The following is a 21441-nucleotide window of genomic DNA, read 5'->3' on the forward strand; positions in this document are numbered from 1 at the left end:
ATTGTTGCTCAGCCAATCACCACTTGACTAGCTGTGGATGGTAGGGCAGATTGAATATTAAAACCTTTTCCTTGCACTCCAGCAAAAAATTTTAAAAGTTGCATAGATTTTTCCAGCTCCTTTACAAGGAGAAAGGTTTACCTAAACTAAACTGGAACAACAACTCATCTGTCTTTATGGCGGTCCATTTCACTCTAACTGCAATAATTAATTTGAGCCATCTTGAAAAGAAACACAGTATTTTGATATTGTATTCCACCAGTCCACAGTACTACAAGATATTGCAGTCCAGAACGGTTCTCAGAAAAAACAATGAGGACATTATTGCTAATAAGCTAGGGCTGCTGCTGTAATCTGAATGGACCGAAAAAAAAAACCCCTTCTGTTTCTTGGTAGTCTTTCTATATTATTCAGGAGGAGAAATTCTTATGGCATCGGAAACATTTTAGGAAGGAAGGGCGGGTTCTTAATAGCACCAGTTATTTAATCTTTCCCAGAAAAAATGCCGCGTCTCTGCACAGGAAGCTGCAGCTGACACTCAGAAGAAAGAACATACAAGTTCAGGGTCAAATGGAAGTAGTTTATTATCATGCCACTGGGCGTGGGGAACAGGAATGTATTGCAAAGACCAGGCTCATGTTTTGGAAAAGCTGCACGGTCGTATTTAGAAGGCCTCTGCATGAAGAGAAAAGTGACATCTTTATGCTTTTAAAGTTGCCTTCAAGGAGGTAATCCAGCAATGGTTCAGCTGAACAACTAATCTAAAATTAATTTGTCAGGATTAATTTTTGGTTTGGGTTATACAAAATCAGACCTTTTAGTTATAGGGAAACATTCATTCCTAACTTGTCCTGTGGTGCGAGGGGAGAAGGGGGAGATCAGGAGGAGGAAATGGGAAATGAAGTAGTAACAGCCTGGCATGTCAACGTACTGATGGTGACTGTTGAGCTGGTGGAGCTACATATCCTAAGTTGTTCTCAATGTGCCACAGACTATGAAGGTAGGTGAGCAAGGCAGAGTGAAAGCAGTGAGTGAGATTTCCCACTCCTAATCATTGCTCACATCCAAAAAATCACTGGACGATGCGGAAATCTGATGGGGTTTCAGTACTAGCTACATAAATCTAACATAAGTGATAGTTAATGCAGTTGAGAAGGTGAATTGGGTTTGGGTGAGGTGGCGATGAAGAAAGGTGCTCTGGGAACTGGAAACAGATAAATGAAGAATGCAGACACTCCGAAAACTAGTAGAAACAAAACACAACGTATTTCATTCCAAGGACCATGATCATTTCGATGGTTTCCAAGACAAATTGTTGAATTAAATATATTCTAATGGTTATCTCATGTCCCAACAAAATAGATATACTTCGCAAGGGCTGAAAAAGAGCCATCTCCAAAACCAGGTTTTCCCAAATGCCAGGGTGCTGCTGAAATCAGATGCCACATGTGTACATGTATTCTGTAAGCAAGTTTTCTCAATAAAACCATTAACACTTGTGCCAACCTCATGCAAGAGTGTAAGCAAAGACAGGCTCCACGTCATCATTGATCTGACATTCAAACCAACTGAGCTTATTTGTACAGGAAAACAAAACTCAACAACAGTACAATATCACTCACAAGATGGATCAGCAGTGGATGTGGTAAACCATTAGAACAAAAAAATTAAATATATGCATTTTAAATTTTAATATGCTAGAACCAGTGGTGACTCCAAAGATCCATATATACAAGTGCACTTAACTGTAGAGATCAGGCACCAGAAGAATGGAAATAGCCAAAGGAAAGTTGGCCTTTGGAAGACCAGAATACAAAGGGGGGGGGAAACTCTTGCTACAGCAAATCAAAGTCTTGGATAGCCCACATTAGAAAGACAGTACAGACATAAAGGAATGTTATCAGGGAACTAAAGATTATTTAGATTTGGAAGAGAGATTATTTAAATTAAGCTAGACTTCCTTGGATGATAGGTTAAGGGATGATCTGACTGAATGCCTTTACATTGGCAGGATGGGTACACAGGAACTTATCCCACTAGTGGGGAAACTAGAGGACAAGGGACAGAACTTAAAACATGGTGTTAAGTCATTGAGGAGATACTCCTTCATGCAAGAAACTGCAGCATAGCGTGAGAGAAACATAGAAAGGTCTCACACAAAAACAAAATGCTACCTCAATTAATAATTTTGAATCTGCAAAAGATGAAAGTTTAGCCAGTTAAGGCTATAAAGCAGAAACCAAGGAGAGGGTTGCAGTTGCGATCAGCCACCACCTCACCGAATGCCAACGTCGGCTCTACAGGCTGAACAGTATAATCTGTTCCTATACTACCGAGGATATTAAAATCACCCCAGCCAAACTGGTACAGGATGGGGCCACTTACTGTGGCCTTGTGATAGAAGCACAGTGGGTACAGTACCTGGCTTCCCATTCTGATGGGGGGCCTTGGACCTCCTGCGTATCGCGGTGACATAAAAGGCTGCAATCACATAGAATTGGTTAAGTCTACAATCTGCTAAAATAACAGTCTTAATCTCACTCAATTAAAACATTTTTATACAAGTGGAAAAAAAACTGCAGATTCATGCAACAATTTGAAAAGTTACCATAGACAAAGCAAGTGATTTGGTGACGTGTGAAACAGTAAATTAACCAACCCTATGAATTCCTGCACTCTCAGTGAGCTCAGTACAATTTACAATCCATGCAAGGTTCAGGTGGAATTGAAAACAGTGGTTTCTGAGTGATTTCACTTGTGGCAATAAATCACTTGCCATAGCCATTTCTTGATTACTGCATCTGGATAAAAATGAGGACTCGGAGGTGACAAAGGAAATTGTAATTCACTTTTCAAACATCATACTATGCTTTTAAAAACAATTTTTTTCCAAATATTCCAATGAACAACACTACACAAAAGAAAGTTTAATAGAAACTGAATACTGCATATTACAACTCAACTTCTCTGACCCTTCAGAGAAGAACCTTTATAGCTTTAAAGCTGTATCAATTTCCTTCACAACATAACAATCTGTCTGGAATAATTAAGCAATATATTCCACTTTACCGTGGAGTGTGAAATATTATAGGGTCGTGCACTGATTCGGTGCTAAGTAAGGAATATGTTCACAGCCAATGTTTCTCCTCACAGTGGTGCTGCTCTTTTACAGCTAAACTTTAAAGGATAACAGACTCTAAAGATTGCAAAGAAAAACAGATCAAATGCAACTCAATTTTTATTCAGTTACAAAGAATTTGTTTCACTTTGTGAACAAACTGAAATGGACATAAGCAGTCTTACACTTTACCTAAGCAAAACTATTTCCTCCCAACAAACAAAGCCACGGCAAATTTATGCAAAAACTGGATGCTGGAAATTTGGAAGTTTTTGAAAATAATTACAGAAAATTCCAAGCTCCCACTGAAACATTTGAGGCATCCACATAACAGGTAAAACTTCTGCAAGACTAAGATTTACAGGAGTATTTGCTATTCTTTTAAAAAAACACCATTGTACTGGAAGGGAAGAAGATTCTAAAGAAAATCCTTCTGCCTGGGTATCATTATACAGTTTTTGTGGAGCAGCACCAGCCAAATAAAATGTGGATTGAGAGAGGAATGCAATAGATATTCAGCTGGAGGGGGGAGTGAATTAATATATAAAGCCAAGTTATTTTAGATTTTCAATATAAGACATTAAATAGGAGTCTTAATTAAACAAACTGTGGAGTAATGTACAATAAAAAGTTGCTGGGAGTATCATTTGTTTGGAAATGTTTTCTCAACTGCCTTGTGTCTAAACACAGTAAAATGAACACATTTGTAGACAGTGAGCTCACGATAGCCAAGGAATCAGTGACTCAGCAACATCTTGAGGGGATTCCTCAACGCCGCAAATAACATGGTAAACAATCATGCAACAAAATACTGCACATTTAATACAGAGACACACGGACATGTAAATACAAAAAAATCACCAGTAACATAACTCATCAATAAACATCAACACATTCAGTTTTAAACCATGGACTCAAAGAAATGAAAATGCTCACAGACCCAGTATCAGGGCAGTGAACTGCACACATAGCAAGTACATTTAGAAGTATTTACAATCATGGAAGGAAATATGTAATAGCTAATCTGGTTATCCCATGAGTGAACCTTCTTAATCCCAAAGGATCATGTATATACTTTTGAAAGTCAAGCCACCGCACCACCCTACAAAGTTTCCAAATAAAAAATTAATTAGTCCTGCCATCTGAAATTGCACACGTTTCAAAAATGCCAGTATGCCAAATGAATTTAAGACATGAAGTTTAAGACGAGGGTCTCACCCCACCTGATACATGCACTATACGGGTTGGAATCGAACCAGGTGAACAAAGGAGACCAAGGTTCAGCTCCAGTTCGATGCCCTGATTTAAGAAAATTTGGCAAAGCTCAATACGCTATTAACCTCATGCCTCTGGACCCAAAAGGTGAATGCCGAGGGATAGATGGTAGTTTAGGACAGGTGGGTGATCTAAAGAAATGGGGCAAGAAAACTATAACCAACCAGAGTTCCTACTTCCATTCATTATCCACTGATTCTTGTGGGGAAAATGTGCACGTGTCTGTGTGGATGGCAGGACAGGACTGGGCTGTGATGGCCTCCGAGTGCAAAGAATCACCTTGCTTTCACTGACAAGGGTCACCTCTGAAGTCTGGCCACATCCCTCAAGGGTAGGCATACCACGACCTAATCTGGGGAGAGGCCTGAAGGGCATGAAGAGAAGGGAACAAAAAAATGATTTCAATATGCATTTGTGTACTGTGGGCCAGCAGAAGCCTGAACCAAACTGAACAAATTTAGAAGAGCCCTAAACGGAAGCTTCACTTCTGGGGACAACCCGATCAGGAATTTTGTACATAAAAGAACAGCAAGCAAAGGCAAATCATTAGTCAAATGTAGAAATTCTTGCTCCCTTTGAAGTGAAGAACCCAAGCAACTGCATCAGCTCATTACCTGATTGTGGGGTCCCATCATGTTGTTAGGATTGTGAGGAGGCGGCTGTGTATGTGGCGAGGGTTGAGAACCTGGGGGTCCCTGCGAGAGGTTAGAGAGCAAAGGAGGGGGGTTACAGCGTCAGTGCATCAAGTTGCAGGAGGCTCGGAGAATTGTAGAGCCATTTTAAAAGATTTTTTTTAATATTACAAGAAGAGCATAACAGCTGTTGCAGACCCGCCATGTTTGTGCTTTCAACAAGTGTTAGTCTCTAGGCTGCTGCCAGCGACAATGTAGTTTGTTACCACGAGCAATTTTCTTAATTAACAGACATTAATTAGTCATTTAGCAATTCTGCAAAGCAGCTTTACCAAACATGAGTACCACTGTGATAAATAGTACTGATTAGAGGGTGCCCTAATTAACAGCGATGAGCAAGAGAGAAATGAAATTACGCAAATTAAAAGGGAGTGGAAGTTAATGAAGCCGGAATGCATTTGCACCTGTAGTTCTTTTGTGTTGGTGAGAACGGAACACACTACAGAATTTACATCTCATCATTTCGTTAAAAGATTCATGGCAAAACACAGTAAATAAAGCTTTTGAACCAATTAGGTTGATACTCAGCCAACCAGTTCCATTTCTAGATTTACAAGAAGCTTTTCTGTAAGTCCCTGTAATCATCACCAATTCTACGCGTTATTGAATTCTGGGATTCAAGTTTTGCATTAAACATTGCAAAGGGGACAAACAAAATTCAAGACATGGAGTGGGGAGGGGAGGGGGACTAGGAGGAGGGCCTTACATGCAGAAACTCCTCCCCCAACTTGTCCATTAACCAATCAGTTTCCTCCAGCTCTGCAACAACAACAAAAATTAAACACTACGTCACTTTTAACAATTTCAAATTAGGTATAAAATTTCAGATTTAAATGCTGGTTAAAAGTGGAACTCAGAAGCCAAGGGAAGAGTAATCACAGCTACAGGTTTCCATTACCCATGACAATCAAATTAAAAACTGCACTCCTTTAAACTGCATCAGTCAGGAATATTGAAAAGTAACTACCCAAAGGAGGCAATTTCCTCCTCCCCTCCTGAAGGTATAAACTTCTCCTGGGATACAATTCCATCAAGTTTCAATATGATGCCTCATAAGCCATACATTGTATTCAACCCAAAGAATCAAAACTCAGCTCTACCTTGTTCAATCTTCCCAGATGGTCTTGTGCCAAAGCCTAATTCCACACCCCCACCCCACCTGGACCCCCCCCCCCCATCCTCATCCCCATCCAGTTTCAGACAAGCCAGCAGAGTTGGGACAGAATTTGCCACTTTTTTGATCTATTTGCCTCAGCAACACAAGAGACAGTGCACTTATTCACTGAGCCACTTGGGGAGTCCTTTTTATATGAAGGAGCCTCATCAATGGAAGAGAGCCTGAAAAAATTACCTGAAAGCTGAGAATGGCCTTTCCATAGAGTGGGAGTTAACAGAATTAGGAAGACAAAATATTTTAAAACTCTCATTTTACTGGTTAGAATTACTCATTCCATTAAATCTGGTCTCATGGAATGAGTATTCAACTAGGAATTCTTTTTTTTTGCTCCTGATTTTGTGGAATTTACATCACTTAACATTCTACAAAACTCTTAGAATGTATATTTCTCCCTTAACCAAAAGACATTGTCCCAGTTTAAAATCTCACTTAAGGGTTAACTGAACAGAAGGTCAAATAAATATGTTTTTTTGTGTGAGAGCAACCATAATACTACTGCCTCAAGCAATAAAAAACTTTAGACATAAAAAGGAACGCCCAGGAAATCCAAAACTTCACAAAACCTCCCAACTGGCAGTAAATTTTTTTCAGATATGAATCAAACCCTTGCAGCAATTGCAACTTCTTGCGTTGATGTTTCTGGCAGATACTTTCTGGATAATGTGGCGGCAGACGCAGCATCAATGTAAACACTTCAGCAAACATCGCATTCTCATGCCAGCTCTGTCTGTAGGGGTCGTAGGGCTTGGCTGTCTGCATAACAAAAGTGTTTTAAAACCCTGGCTGTCCACTTCCTCCCAGCCTCCCACGGGAGGGTGTATGGAAAAGACGGCACACTACACCTCAATATTCTAACAGCAATGAAGAAACAGGATGCACGTGAGACAAGCAGATTTCAAGAAGGAATCCAATTTGATTTTTACATTATCGGAATGTTCTGAGAACATAAAATGAGCACAATCTGTTGCCTTAAAATCATAACAATGATTTTATACGTTCAATTAAACCTCAAAGTTTGGAAAATGAGCTGGTGATTGGCGGCAGTTGAAGAGGGCTGGGAAGATGAAGAGTGTGCAGAAAGTTGGGGAGGAAAGAGAAAGTGGCTGCACAGTTCGATCTATATTTAGAGTTAGTCAAGAATGGGGATATAGTGTGATCGCAATCTCTTAAAATCAGTTAATCTAATTTCAAACTACAACACAATACACACTGAATCCAACATATAGCACATTACATACAGCCTTGCAAGCAAATTACCAAGTACAATGCAGACATTGCCCTCTACAGAATACCCAACAGACAACACAATGTACACTTAGCATTTGAGATACTAATCCAATTTTAACATTTCTGCTCCTTTATGAAAAAGATGACTAAAAAAAGTGTGTCTACTGTTAGGAAAAGATGCCTCAAAGTGTAGAAAGTATTATGCTGGTGACATCAAAAACAGCCTGATCTTCTTTTAGACACATTTTTAAATTGGGTTACCTCTTAACCTTTCAAGGTAAACTGCTACTTTAAAAAAATTGAAAGGATTTAAAGCATTCAGATAGAAATGAAGCAGTGCAAGATTACGTTTGGAAGTTTTCTTTTTAATTTTGAACTACAATTGTCGCATAAACATCTGCCAAAATTCTGCTCAACCAGTTACAACATGAGGACCACTGTATCAATACCAACATCCAGAATATCCTAATCTAGTGTGGTCTGATACTATTTTACTTTTGCTGTGACTGCAAACAAAAATGTACATACATATATACAAATACAAATATATACATACAAACACACACTTACACAATTAGTAGAAATTGCAAGCGTGTGCAGGGCAGTGGAATAGTAAATCTTTTGAAGTTGATAACCAAACAGTCAAGTTAGCTGTACTGACTATTTCTTCAACGTGACGTGTATACAACTGTCTATCCAACATTTCCTGCAAAAGTTGTTCAAAATTTCCACCTGAACTCATGTTGGTGCAAAATCCAGTACAAAGTTGTTCACTTCTGTACAATATCACAAAACATTAGGGGGCAGTGGTGGCACACAAGACGGGCTGCTTTGTTATTCCTCACGCTGCAGGCTAACTGCTGATGCGTAGCAAACACAGCAATGGACATTGATTTATGAGCAACTTTCCATTTCAACAGTGGTGGTTCAAACTCTACATGGCTAGTTTCTGTAGAAAAGAAAACCTGATGGTCGTAGCCTAAAAGTTTCCAATTTAAGGTAGAACACAAACAGATCAGCCATGAATTACTGGAAAAACTATACCTTGAACATTATGCCATTCGTTAATTCATAAAGAACCATCTGTCAGAGAAGAAGTGAGAAAAATTGCACCTACCTTTCAAGTTTGTAAAATAAAAACAAGGAGCAAGATCATTTGGAATAGAGAAAGCGAAAACTTATCTGGAATTAATGTTTACTTTGCCTGAATGGTATAGGGTGGGAGAGTGCAGAGTTCAGGGAAGGAGGAAGTCAGTTTGGATTTTCGGTTCTGATCACTAAAACACAGAGCTGAACTGTTGGGACGTGTTTGTACCTATATGCCAAACGTATTAGTGGTGAACTAAATTGCCTGCAATGCCCCTTCTACTGCCCTTGCAGTGCATTAAGTGTATACAAAGCTAGGCAGTGAGTCAAAAATCACCTGAGCCAGAAGCTTTCTTTAGGGTTTTTAATGGGATCTTTCTTACTTGTGAAAGGATATTGCTGTTTCAAAGGTACATAAAGAGTGCATGAAGATGGATGTCTTTCCACCGTGTGCTTCAAGCTGAAATCTAAATTAACCCGCGCAGGAAATGATATAAAAAAAATGCTCACATGCAGGAAGTGATGTTCATGCAAAACAAACTGCATAGGAAACGAACTGCGCCTCCAGAGTCCAGAACACTTCCCCCGGCATCCATAGGATGTCAAGTTAATTACTGAAACTAAAAGACAAGTGTCGACTCATTAAGTCTTTGGTAACAGAAGGATAGTCTCAGAAACTAGCCTTGAAAACAGTCTTGAACCGTTCTCACTTCGAAAATGTTGCTCATGGTGGCAATGTCTAATGAGCAGACATTAGACATGGTGCTTACTCAGAATGACAATTGGGTAACACTTTGCCTTGCCCAGGATGAATCCAACTTCACTACGTCCAGCAATGTCTGTTGCCTTCAGATACTTTTGTGTTTCAGCCTAGAATTCCTTCTCTCCCTTGATAGCGGATTACCAGAGCTGGCAAGGAAGGGACAGTTATCAAATACATGAACTTTCTTACTGTACTCCAGAATCTTGATGTCCAGTTGGTGGCCTTGAAACCACAAGAATCTGAGGTAGACTCGATGATCCTCTCTCATGAGGCAGCTGGACCAATTTCTTTTTCACAGCCAAGATACATTTGTTCTAAGTCTACCATCACTGGGACAGACTCAGCTCTGAGGCACATGACAACCCCAAGCAGACAGTTATGGAGGTCTGGACCCTGCAAGAACACATTGCTCAGTGATACGTCTTTGAACTGTGCACTTGAATCAAACAATTCGTACTTATGCAGGTTTCTGGGGGTGGTAAACATGAAAGTTGGGCAAGTACCAGTTTTCTTTTTTGGGATCTGGTGGAGGTGTCTACTCAGCATTATTGTCCCTGAGGTCTCTCCGTGAACTCTGCGTAATGATCTTTCATTTCCGGTTTCCTTCTCAATGTGACTGAGGGACACGAGTCAACTGAGAGCCTGCTCTCTGTTGTCTGGTAGGAGTTGCCTTGGAGAGCAGCAAGGAAGGGAAGATACCCAACTGTTCAACTCATCTTTGCTGAACTCTTCATAGTTGAAAGGAAGACTTCATCTTCAATGGAAGATGCCAGCGTATAATCATCTGAGTGAGAGAAAACCAGCTTGCCTAAATCTGATTGAGCAGAAGTATGTCAGGGTGCTTGGTTTGCTCGCCTACAATCTTCTCTTTCATATAAATTCTACTCTCAGAGTCTGAAATGACTTAGGTGCACATTCTCCGGGATATTAGTCTTAAATGTGCTGACAGTGGGCTGATGAACACCATCACGGTAGACTTCACCCACTGTGATCCAACCCAGGTCCAGTCATTGGGCATAAGGTGAGCTGAGCAGACCACTGCGCTGATCGTGTACCTTACGTGCACAGATGGTGTCTCTGCCAAGCAACAGGAGAACCTCAGCAGAAGAATCAGTGAGGGATCTAGTCAGCTACGTCCTCGTGTGCAGCTTCAGGAATTGGAATGTCATCCCTGTTGTTGGGAACATGGCCGCACTCAATGAGGGTTGGCAAGAGTAAGTAGACCTCTCCTCCTATTGACTTCACAATAAATCCATTGGCTCAGTTGGCTCCCCTCTGTGCTCTGCTGCAGGTACTCCTTAGTTCTCTGTTGAGGCACAACATTTGAAACATATTGAGTATGCCTTCAGAAAGTGTCTCCAGTCTGCAAGCGGTTTCTTGCTGAACTCTCTGCATTTCTTAAAGGGGGTAGGTTTCTGATGGTCAGGGCATTGTCTACTGAGGTTCATAACAGAGTTTTCAACTTAAGTTTTGTTGACCGTTGTAAAGTGTTCTCGTTTCCCATGCTTTTACCGAACCGAAAACCTCTTTGAAAGATGTGTTACCTGAAGCTGAGAACATAAAACTAGGGTCATTTCGCATTTCTGTGCGGCAGCAGACGGACTCCACAAAGAATGAAAAATGACAGATAGTGGGCATGATAAAAACGCAAACAACAGGAATTCTGCAGATGCTGGAAATTCAAGCAACACACATAAAAGTTGCTGGTGAACGCAGCAGGCCAGGCAGCATCTCTAGGAAGAGGTGCAGTTGACGTTTCAGGCCGAGACCCTAGTGGGCATAATGCTTTGTTTAGTTATCCACTGTTCTTGCTTGGTAGTCTCTGCACTGTAGGGTTTATTCCTCTTGCCATGTCCAAGTAACTCAGTCCTCGTAGGTAACCCTTGTTTTGTTCTGACAACAGATCTGCAAACTCCAGTAGCTTCTGCTATTCTTTGTGTGAGAGGTTTGGAAAATTAAGAGTCTGCTGAAGAGATATCCTTCGATTGCCCCTGGAGAGTCACAGAATTTGTCCACCTCTCCAACAGCATTTGTAAAGCCATAGCTGGATTATTAATGTGCACCACCCTAACCTTTCTTGCATGTTGCAGTGACATCAAGCCACTTAGAGAAGGTCTAGCTCTTCACCATGGCATTGCAGAAGCTTGATTTCCAGGACAGATAAAGGGTCGACCGGTTGCCAAACACTTTAGTCCTGCTGTGACTAGGTTACAGATACCAAGTGAAATTTAATGCACCTAAGGCTCCTGATTGAAAGCATTGTGGAGACTGGTTTGCCAAATGTATGTCCTGGGATAGATGGAAGCTCAGTCTGTCCATGTCTGTGCAGTTGAAATTGGTATCACTTGCAACTCTTGACAGAGGTTTTTGCTGTGATGAAACTGAAGAAGGGGGTATTTGTGGATCTTTACTGCTGTAGACCTTGATAGTCAATACCTGGAATACGCGAAAGGCATATGGGCCGTATGGTGTGGGCAGCTGGACCAATTTCTTTTCACAGCCAAGATACATTTGGACATATTCTTTGGATGCATTGGTTCTTGTGATGGCAAACCATAACTGATTCTAGTTGCAGACTCACCATTATCTAAATCAGCTGCTGCATCATACACCTTGGCCTCTGCTGAGGCAGCCTCAGCCTCGTCTTCTTCCCCAAGTACATTTAACATAGCCTCTACACTCATTCTCTCTACATCTACGCAAGCTTTCTCTGTTTGCATCTCAACTTCTTGTTTAGCATAAGCCACTCGCTCTTATTCTTGCTGCATTGGCTCTGCTGCTGATTCATTTAAGCATCGCAATGACACAGTCAATGCGCTACATTCTGACTTCATTTCTAAGTCTTGGTGATCAATGTTGCTCAGGTCAGAGGATGACACTGTCGTGTACAGCGTTCAGCGTGTGTTTGTAGTGTGTATACACAAAGCTGTGCAATGAGTTAAACACCTTCTCAAATATCACCTGAGCCGGAAGCTTTCTTCGGGGTTTTTAAATGAGATCCTTCTTGTGAAAAGATATTGACGTTTCAAGGCAAATAAAGAGTGCATAGAGATGGATGTCTTTCCACCATGTGCTACAAATTGAAATCCAAATTAATCCGTGCAAGAAATGATGCAAAACAACAGGTTACATACAGGAAGTTACCTACAGAAGATTGGAGGCAGAGTTAAGATGGCGCTAAACGGCGACTCCTTTGCTTTGCATCTTCGGAAACAGCTCTATTTCCATCTTTAATATCTTTATTTTTCCCTTTCAGGGTTCTTTTGAAGTCCCTGACCTGAAGTTACACGCAGACTTCGGTTCTTTGCAGGAATGGGACCCGTTCTCGGGGTTTCAGGATTGGCCAATGTTCGGCACACCAAGGGTTCAACCTGAGAGTCCGGCTCGAATTCAGAAGCCTACAATTTCAGGGCTCTAGAGACGGGCGGATTGAGTGTCACGGTAGGAGACTCGCATGTCGTTGGGGAGACCGGAAAATCTATCGCTGTGGGCCCAAAGACCCAAGATCTTTGCGATCTTTGGGCACAGAGCTCGAAAAAAGCAACAAAACGGACTTTTTAAACATCGTAAACCAGCAGGCTGTTGTTATGTATCCCGCTCACAGTGAAAATGGGGGACACCTCCCTCTCCCTTACTGGGGAGAGAGAGAACCTGTGGGCTGCTGAATGCCGGATGAAATGCAATAGTCTTTGGGGTAACTGCAAGGTCTAGGTCTTTGCTATCGCTTAGCTCACACTTGTGCTTGGTAACGGCCGCGCTTTTTTTTTGCGGGGGGGAGGGGGTATCATTGCCCTGCTGCCGCTTACGTGCGGGGGGGGGAGAGGAGGGGGAGGGGGACCGGGGTTCTCACTTTTAACTTTCGTTCATTCTTTGGAGCACTTCTCTGTTTTCATGGATGTTTTGCGAAGGAAAAGCATTTCAGGATGTATATTGTATACATTTCTGACATTAAATTGAACCTTTGAAATGATGTTCATGTAAAACAAACTGCACCTCCAAAGGACAAAATACTTCCAACTGGCTGAACAACCAAGTAATTCTCATCACCTGGACTTAGATGAAGAATGCCCTTGCAAGTGAAGTGACACTGAGCAGCCAATACCACAGGGAATATGGGTGATGCCAAATCAGGGGAACAAGAATTAAGAACCAAGGATCTACTCACTCCATAAATGGAACAGCTCTGCTTGTATGTCTGTTATCAGAGATGTTATAACTCAATGAAGATCAATCCTTCACTATTCAGTGCATAGAGCAAGTCAGAATGAATGGAACATCAATTGCGTTGTTGCTTCTATCACATTTGAAATATCTTTGGTTTGACTATACACTAAGGTTGTGTGATACAGGTGTGCCAATTGGACTGGAGATGAAGATTAAATTTACAAGACAACCACTCAAGAACCACTGCTGCAATGAGAACCTGTACTAGGTCAATTTTTCATGTTTCTATATAGGAAAGCTCTCAAGCTGAGTAAGTGTTAATAGATGATGGCGCTAATATAGATCAGGATATCCTCATTTTAAAAAGAATTTTCATTTAAAATGTTGTATGTGGATTAGTACTGGGAACCACCTTTGTAAATTATTCATGCTTCAACAAGACCCAGTAGCGGTACAGCAGTAGAATGAAAATACAATGCCATGATTTACACTGTGCCCATTACAATGATGGGAATTGTGTATATTATTGTATTGTAAACCTAATGGGAAGAATGGACAGGAAGAGTAAAGGCGTGTGTAGTCTGGACATGATCATTGTACTTTACTATTGAATATCTTGCCAACACTTATCACCTGGAGCAGGGAATCCCAATCTGGGGTCCATGAACCCCTTGCCCATGGTAGAAACAAAGGTTGGGAACCCCTGATCTAGACTCATATGCGACTTACCAAAATGCTACCAGTGCTAAAGCTGTACACTGGTATGAGATCAGCACTTTCCAAGGAGAGAACCTAAAATTGCATTCTTTGTTGTACACTTTTTGTTTACCATGCAGTAACTCATTGAGACTGCATTCACATAAAAAAAAAAAGAATTCTCTTAAAGCCATCTATGATCCCTCCTTTTGCCTCGTATTGTCCCTGGGAACAATTTTCAGAAAGGCATCCCAAGTCTGAGTAGGAATGCAGTTTCTTCTTCCAATAAAGAAATCCTCCCCCTCCCCTCTTCTTCCATTCCCCACTCTGGCCTCTTACCTCTTCTCACCTGCCTATCACTTCCCCCAGCCCCCCCCTTCCCTTTCTCCTTTGGTCCACTCTCCTCTCCTATCAGATTCTTTCCTCTCCTACCCGCTGGCTTCACCTATCACCTTCTAGCTGGTCCTCTTCCCCCTTCCCCATCTTTTTATTCTGGTGCCTTCCCCTTTCCCTTCCAGTCTTGAAGAAGGGTTTCGGCCCAAAACATTGACTGTTTACTCATTTCCATAGATTTAGCCTGACCTGCTGAGTTCATCCAGCATTTTGTTTGTGCTGCTTAGGAAGGCAGGTATTTTCCTTCACTGCAAGATGCAGGCACACTTAAGTGGTTAAAGGTAGAGATTGCATGAGACTCCCCTACATCATTCAAGACTGCGCTGAAGTTTTATTTAATGCTGAAGCATAAATTCAAAAATAAACCAACCCAGTTCACATTTGCTAATTTGCATCTGCCTGTAATTTGAGACTATTAAATATTTAATACCTTCCAAAAATTATTCTGTTTAAATTTACTAAACTGTTGCCATGCCATTTGCTGTAGCGATCCTAAACAAGGGATCTGGGCCAGTTTATACAATGCAAGATATAGAATTTACTTTCATATTTATTGGGGTTTTTTTTGGATTCTCAAAATGCTTTATCGAGTTTTGAAGAGCAAACACCCTTGAATAGCAATAATGCCATCCATGATATAGTACAAAGTTTTAAATCTCACATGAACACTGCAGGATGCATTATGTTGTCTCTGGTTTCAAATCCATTAGCTCAGACTTTGAAGAATAATTTCCGATGGTCCCAGTCTGGGACTAGTGGAATTTTTGACCCCGAGTGAGATTAATAGCAATTTACATATTTCCTATGCTTGCATAATTAACACATCTGCCTGCTGGCTTTGTGATGAATGTCATTTTCCCTTTTCCATTATGTGGCCCTATTAAACTTGCTCTCTGGTGAGTTGACAGCATGTTTGTTATAAAATCCTCTCCTGAGGTTCATTCACGATGCTCATCACAACAAGCAACATTACTTTGACCATCATTGGGCCATGATAAAAAGAATACAGCTAAAAGTTGTTCAAAAGATTACCCAATTAATATTTTAAAGTTAAAAGAAACCGATTTTTTAACAAATGTTATCTAAATAGGGTGGTACAATTAAGAATACAAATCAGTTAATTTTTCCCTCCTTACTTCATTCATGAACAATGTCTTGAGAAAGTAAATACAAAAAAAATTGACCAAAATAAGGCCCAAAAAACTGCGTTCTCATTAAAGCAAAGATTAAACTGGTTTTCAAAATTCAAAACACTGGTACAGGAAACAGACATTTCGAACTGCAAGCAAAACAAAAATCAGAGGTCACTGACTTAAGATAATTAGAAAATCCTTGGGAATGATTGCTCCTTTTTATAAAAAAAATGAAAGCTGACTTGGACTGTTTAACACGTTGGTGACGCAAGTTTAATTGCAACTTTCAAAGAGGAATGCACTACTCTCATGAAATCCGTGTGGGGCTATCGACTCTTTAAGGCCAGCAAATGGTTCCAGGATTCTAGGGATGCTGCTGCACAGAAGAATTTTGTTGATAGGGCACTTACAGTCTGTAATAAGCCTACCAGAAAAGGAACTTTCACAGAGTGCCTCAAAAGTTGGCCAGTGGTACGGCAGTACAACTGCAAAATGCTCAGGGCCTCTGCCCAATCTCACAACCTACCATCAAAATGTGCAAATTTCCAATGACTCTCAAAGACATGCCACAATATTTATCTGATTTTTCTCCTCCCTACTCCAATTCAGAGCTCAAGAACACCAACTGCTGCAAATAAGCAACAGCAAAAGGATCCTTTCTGGAATTACCCTATCTCAAGCACGTCAGTCCCCAAGACTCACCTATTAAGTCAATTATAATCAAATAAAAAGCTGGCAATACTCAAGATTAGCCTGCATCTGTAGGAAAATAAACAGAGTTAACATTTCAGGGTTGAACTTTAAAAGTAAACTGGTTTCTCTTTCAACAGGTGCTGCTTGGTCTGTTGAGTATTTCCAACATTTTCTGTTCTTATTTTAGATTTCCAGCATCTGCAGTTTCTTTTGTTTTTCTTTAATTCAGCTACTTGACCAAACTTCAGCCACAATGACTTTCAAAAACGAAACCAGGTGGTAATATTGCAAGGCCACACAATAGCAGTTTGCATTTAAAACAATGCAAAATGCCAGAAGGCGTTTTACAGGAGAAAATTATGATCAAGTCAGTATGGAGAAACTAGGACAAATTACCAAAATTTACATTAGCATTTTAAAAGATGCAGAGGGATTAAGGGAGCAAATCACAGAGTTTAGAGATTATAAAGCAGCCTCCAATGGTAGACCAAGGAATCAGAGATGCCCACAAGCCAGAATAGTGACTTGCGGGTTGTAAAGCTTGAAAATAAGGAAGGGCAAAGCCAACAGGAGACTTGAAACAAAGTTGTGAATTTCTGAATTGAGGAACTGACAAATTAGAATCTGATAAAGGAATCAGTAGATGTGGAGAGAGGGCAAGAGAGCAATTGATGGTGAAAAAAATCAGTGGTGAGTAGCTGATGATCAAGTAGTTTCACTGCATCCTGGGACAATAATCTATCTAAACTTGAAGAGCAGAGTTCAGGGCTAGAGGCCAGCTCTTAATCTTGTTACACAATGTACAGTATGTTAGGAAACAGAATTTTGTATAACCCCAAACCAAGTTTAGATGAGGAAATATACTAAATCCATCAAAATACTCTATATCCCAGTGCCTTTTCAACTATGAGTTCTACATTCAATGAACAAAATTATTCTTGAAGAAAGCAATCAAAGTTTTTTTTAAAAAACCACTCAATTTGTAGTCGTAAAATAAATGTAGAAAATATTGATCTGGATTCAAGAGTATCATAACATCTTCTTTTGTGATGTGGATTAAAACCATTCTATTCAGGACTGACACCATGACGTTGGAAAGCTTGAAGTCATTTATCTTCATGCCCCAGTCAGAAACATCCCTTCACCACCAGCTCCATCCGTTTCCCAGGCAACTGACACATGGAATAAGATTGTTTGCAGTCTTTGTATTCTGGTTCATCCAAAAATGAACTTCAGACTATGCCATTGCTACAATCATCTACTTCCTGATATCCATCCTTTTCTCAACTTGGCTAGCCACTACAACCCTCATCCAGGCCATTGATACCCTACTAGCCAGTCCGTTCACAACAAAGTGGAAGACACCTAAAAATTTGCAGCCTTTATCTCAACTCTTGCCAAGTTCTGATCACTATAACAGTGTTGACTGACCTATTCAAACTTCATTCTGAAATTATCACCTTGATTTTCCAATTGCTCAGCAGCCTTACTCATCAATACAACTCTATATCATTTGTGTTCCTCCAACTCAGGAGTTCCCAGCCTTTTTGCACCACAGACCAATACCATTCAGCAAGGAGTCCATGGACCAACCCTTGGTTGGCAACTCCTGCTCTGGTTTTGTTTTTACTGCTCAATCACTGGAGTCTATACCTTCAGCAGACAAGGGCTCAAGTTCCGCAATTCCTTCTAAACTCTTGAGATGTGCTTTCAAATCTAGCTGTTCTGGCCACCTGCCCTAATTTCATGAGGCTCTGGGTCAACTTTTGTTTAATAGTACACCAGAAAAATGTTCAAATACTTTGGGCCATCACCGAGGTGCAGCTAATGGAACTGCTGCCTCAGTTCCACCAATCTGAGCTAAAGGACCACGTGCATGTGTATATGGGGTCTCCACATTTTCCTCAGGACACTCTAGTTTCCTCCCACATCCCAAAGACTTGGGTTCATGACTGGCCACAGTGTGTAGGTGATAGGAATGCCAGGAGAAAAAGGGATTCGTACAAATGGATATTTGACAGTTGGTGCAGAGTCAGCGAGTGGAAGCGCCTTTTTTTTTATTGCTTATGATTCTGACTGATGATTTTTCTTTGTTAAAGATGCTATATAAATACCATTGTATGTGTCAAGGCAATTCATCTTTGCAAGTACTTCACTGCCTGTAAAGGGCACAGGGACATTTTGAAATCGTCAAGTGGTACCAGAGCTTAGTTTCTCACAATCAATAAAGAGAACACCAATGACTAAAATGATCCCCAGACCCGCACTCATCTTCAGCCACAACTTCTCTGGCACGAGATTCCAAAGTGGAATCTGTTGACAGGAATCAAAGCACCATCCGCTTCAGTTGAACATCAAACTCACCTGCACCTTCAACAAGCCAAATAGTTCAGATCCACAAATACAACAGGAATCACAACCATCAGTGATAACATGGTTTTAAAAAAAGCTACAGTTTAACCTTCAAATAGACTGTAATTTGGATACTGAGGCAACTCAACCAATAAGAAAGCCTGTTTTTGGATCTGCCTGCCATTTTTAGCTACTCATTTGAATCTCAACTCTCGGCCAATGAAATGCAATGATGCATAGTTCACTTGCTTGTGAAGGTCAACTCAGGCATCATACTGGTAGAAATCAGATCAACTGATGGAAGGTAAAGTGTTCTGCATCACCTATAACTTTCTCCACCTAAATAACCCGTCAAAGCACCAATATTAACAAATTATCACTGTTCTAGAGAGAGGAAAAAAACTTTACGAGTACAGTGTTTGTAAAATCAGGAATAAATTGGTCAAAACATTTAAGATCATAAAACCTTTTTACCTGAAAAAAGCCTGGAGGAATGGGGCCTCCTGGTATCCCATCACTGGGAGGAATGTTTCCAAGCACTGGACTTGGAGCTGCCGCCGCACTCTGCAAGAAATAAAACATTCAGATTCAAACCTCTGTCACAATGACATACTTCCCTGAACCCCTTTTGGCAAAAGGTTAAACTCGGTGGGAACAGTTCACTCACTACCAGAGCAAGAGATTCATTTACAAAGAGCAATCTGTGCCTAACTACCACAGTTCCTTTTCACATTGTTCTGGAAACTCAACATCCACTGATCCATTGCACATTGTGTCACAGTCCTTTCACCTATAAAAAAAACTGGATGCTTTCCTCACACACCCAGATGTTGTTAAACGAGAGATCTTTTTCCCAAAACCCTTGGCATGTTTGAAACTTACACTTCCCAATTTCTTCCCTCTTGAATTCTAACCAAATCTAATGGTCCTGCTTTTAACCACATACCCAGCAAACGTGGACTGTGACGGATTTATTCCTGTCAAATTAGGCTGCTTAGAGACATCTCAGCATCTTAAGTCTCATAACCTGACAGCTACTAAAACAGCTGTCCAGAGATTCAATGTTTTGTGCAATTGCAACTCCATCAGTCAATGTTGTTCTGTACACACAATGAGAAAAAATATTTGCAAAAGCTCAAGTCATTACTTTTCATCTTCCTTTTTCCTCATTCACCCTAACAAATCACTGATTCTGAGCAGAATATCTGACCAGTGTAAAACTTGTACAATACTTTATTACATGGCTTACGCACAAACGAGATTTGCCATCACCCTCAACCTTGTACACAAACCAGCATTCTTTTCTGGGTTGGCAAGAACAGAGGCCAAGGTTGGGGGGGGGGGGAAGAAGTGTATTGTTTGTAGACAGCAAGAAAGTTTTGCCATTCTTGAATGGATTTCCCTGCCACACTCCAACAGAAGTAAAAATGAGATGCAGCATCATGTGTTTCATAACCAGAATCATTATCATTGACATATGATATGAAATTAGGTGTTTCATGGCAACACTACAGTGCAAGGGCATAAAAGGTATAAATTGCAAAATATAAGAGTAAAAAGTCTTCCTCTATTCCCCAGTCTGGCCTTTTACCTCTTCTCACCTGCCTATCACTTCTCCCTGGGTCCCCTCCTCTTTCTCTCTCTCTCTCCCATGGTCCATTCTCCTCAGAATCTTTTTTCCCCTTCAGCACTTCTTAACATTGCCCACCCCCCTGGCTCCACCTATCACTTTCTGGCTATTCTCCGTCCCCTCTCCCCACCTTTTTATTCTGGTGTCTCCCCCAACCCCCGTCCTTTCCAGTCCCGAAGAAGGGTCTCGGCCCAAAACATCGACTGTACTCTTTTCCATAGACGCTCCCTGGCCTGCTGAGTTCCTCCAGCATTTTGTGTGTGGCTCGGGATTTCCAGAATTTCTCATGTGTATAATGTGGTAGTGCTCATGGGCCATTCAGGAATCTGATGGCAGAGGGGAAGCAGTATTGAAATATTTTGAAATTGTTTCTAACTGAGTTACTGACATACAATACCTTAATATTTCATGTTGAAAAGGGAAAGCTAACTGCTCCAACTAAAAACAGAATATACCTGCACACAGTGTTATCTTACAATTGGGAGACAGATTTGTCCCTCAATTGATTTTTTATTAAATGAAGCCATAAAGCTGGTCAGTAGTGCTGATCTTTTATAAAAATAGGTTGCTGTAAATACATTGCATACTCTGATTCTGCTCTGTTCAGATCAATTACCTGTAGAATTCTGAGCGACTTACATCCATAACATTAACTCGTGCATTAGTTAATAACGGATTTGATTTGTAACCACTTTAGGTTTTATTAAAAAAAATAAAATCTTAAATAACTTGGGTGTCGTTTAAAGCATGAATGGTATTTTACTCCCTCTAAGTGAGTGGATCTAAACCAAATAGAACAAGTTAATGATCCAAATTTGGAACTATAATGATGAAGCCCTCAGCATTCACTGTTGTTCAACAGTATTAAAAATACAACAATGGGTTTAGGAAGGAGAAATCCAGAAATTATGGTCACTGATTTTCAGCTCCTTCATGAGTACGCATCATTTTGCAATCATTTCCAATAAAATCTTCATAAATCTAGTTAATGGGATCACAGATATCTACCAACTACCCTGTTTTGTTACAAGAGGGCTAAGCA

General features: G+C 40.6%; 1 protein-coding gene across 6 annotated transcripts in view; it reads right to left on the bottom strand.

Moving 5' to 3' along the window:
• The window catches only part of ssbp3a (single stranded DNA binding protein 3a), a 176661-nt gene that overhangs the window by 32630 nt on the left and 122590 nt on the right, over positions 1-21441 (bottom strand). For 2 of the 6 annotated variants that reach the window (XM_072274082.1, XM_072274077.1), the window contains exons 5-7: positions 19244-19333; positions 5008-5088; positions 2422-2481 (exon numbers count right to left, since the gene is read on the bottom strand). In XM_072274082.1, coding sequence (XP_072130183.1) covers positions 2422-2481; positions 5008-5088; positions 19244-19333 — 231 coding nt within the window. The remainder of the gene's footprint in view (positions 1-2421; positions 2482-5007; positions 5089-19243; positions 19334-21441) is intronic. The other 4 variants (XM_072274078.1, XM_072274080.1, XM_072274079.1 and 1 more) reach the window with 2 other exon arrangements.

The sequence above is a fragment of the Mobula birostris genome, chromosome 12, assembly GCF_030028105.1.
Source record: "Mobula birostris isolate sMobBir1 chromosome 12, sMobBir1.hap1, whole genome shotgun sequence".
Classification (NCBI taxonomy): domain Eukaryota; kingdom Metazoa; phylum Chordata; class Chondrichthyes; order Myliobatiformes; family Myliobatidae; genus Mobula; species Mobula birostris.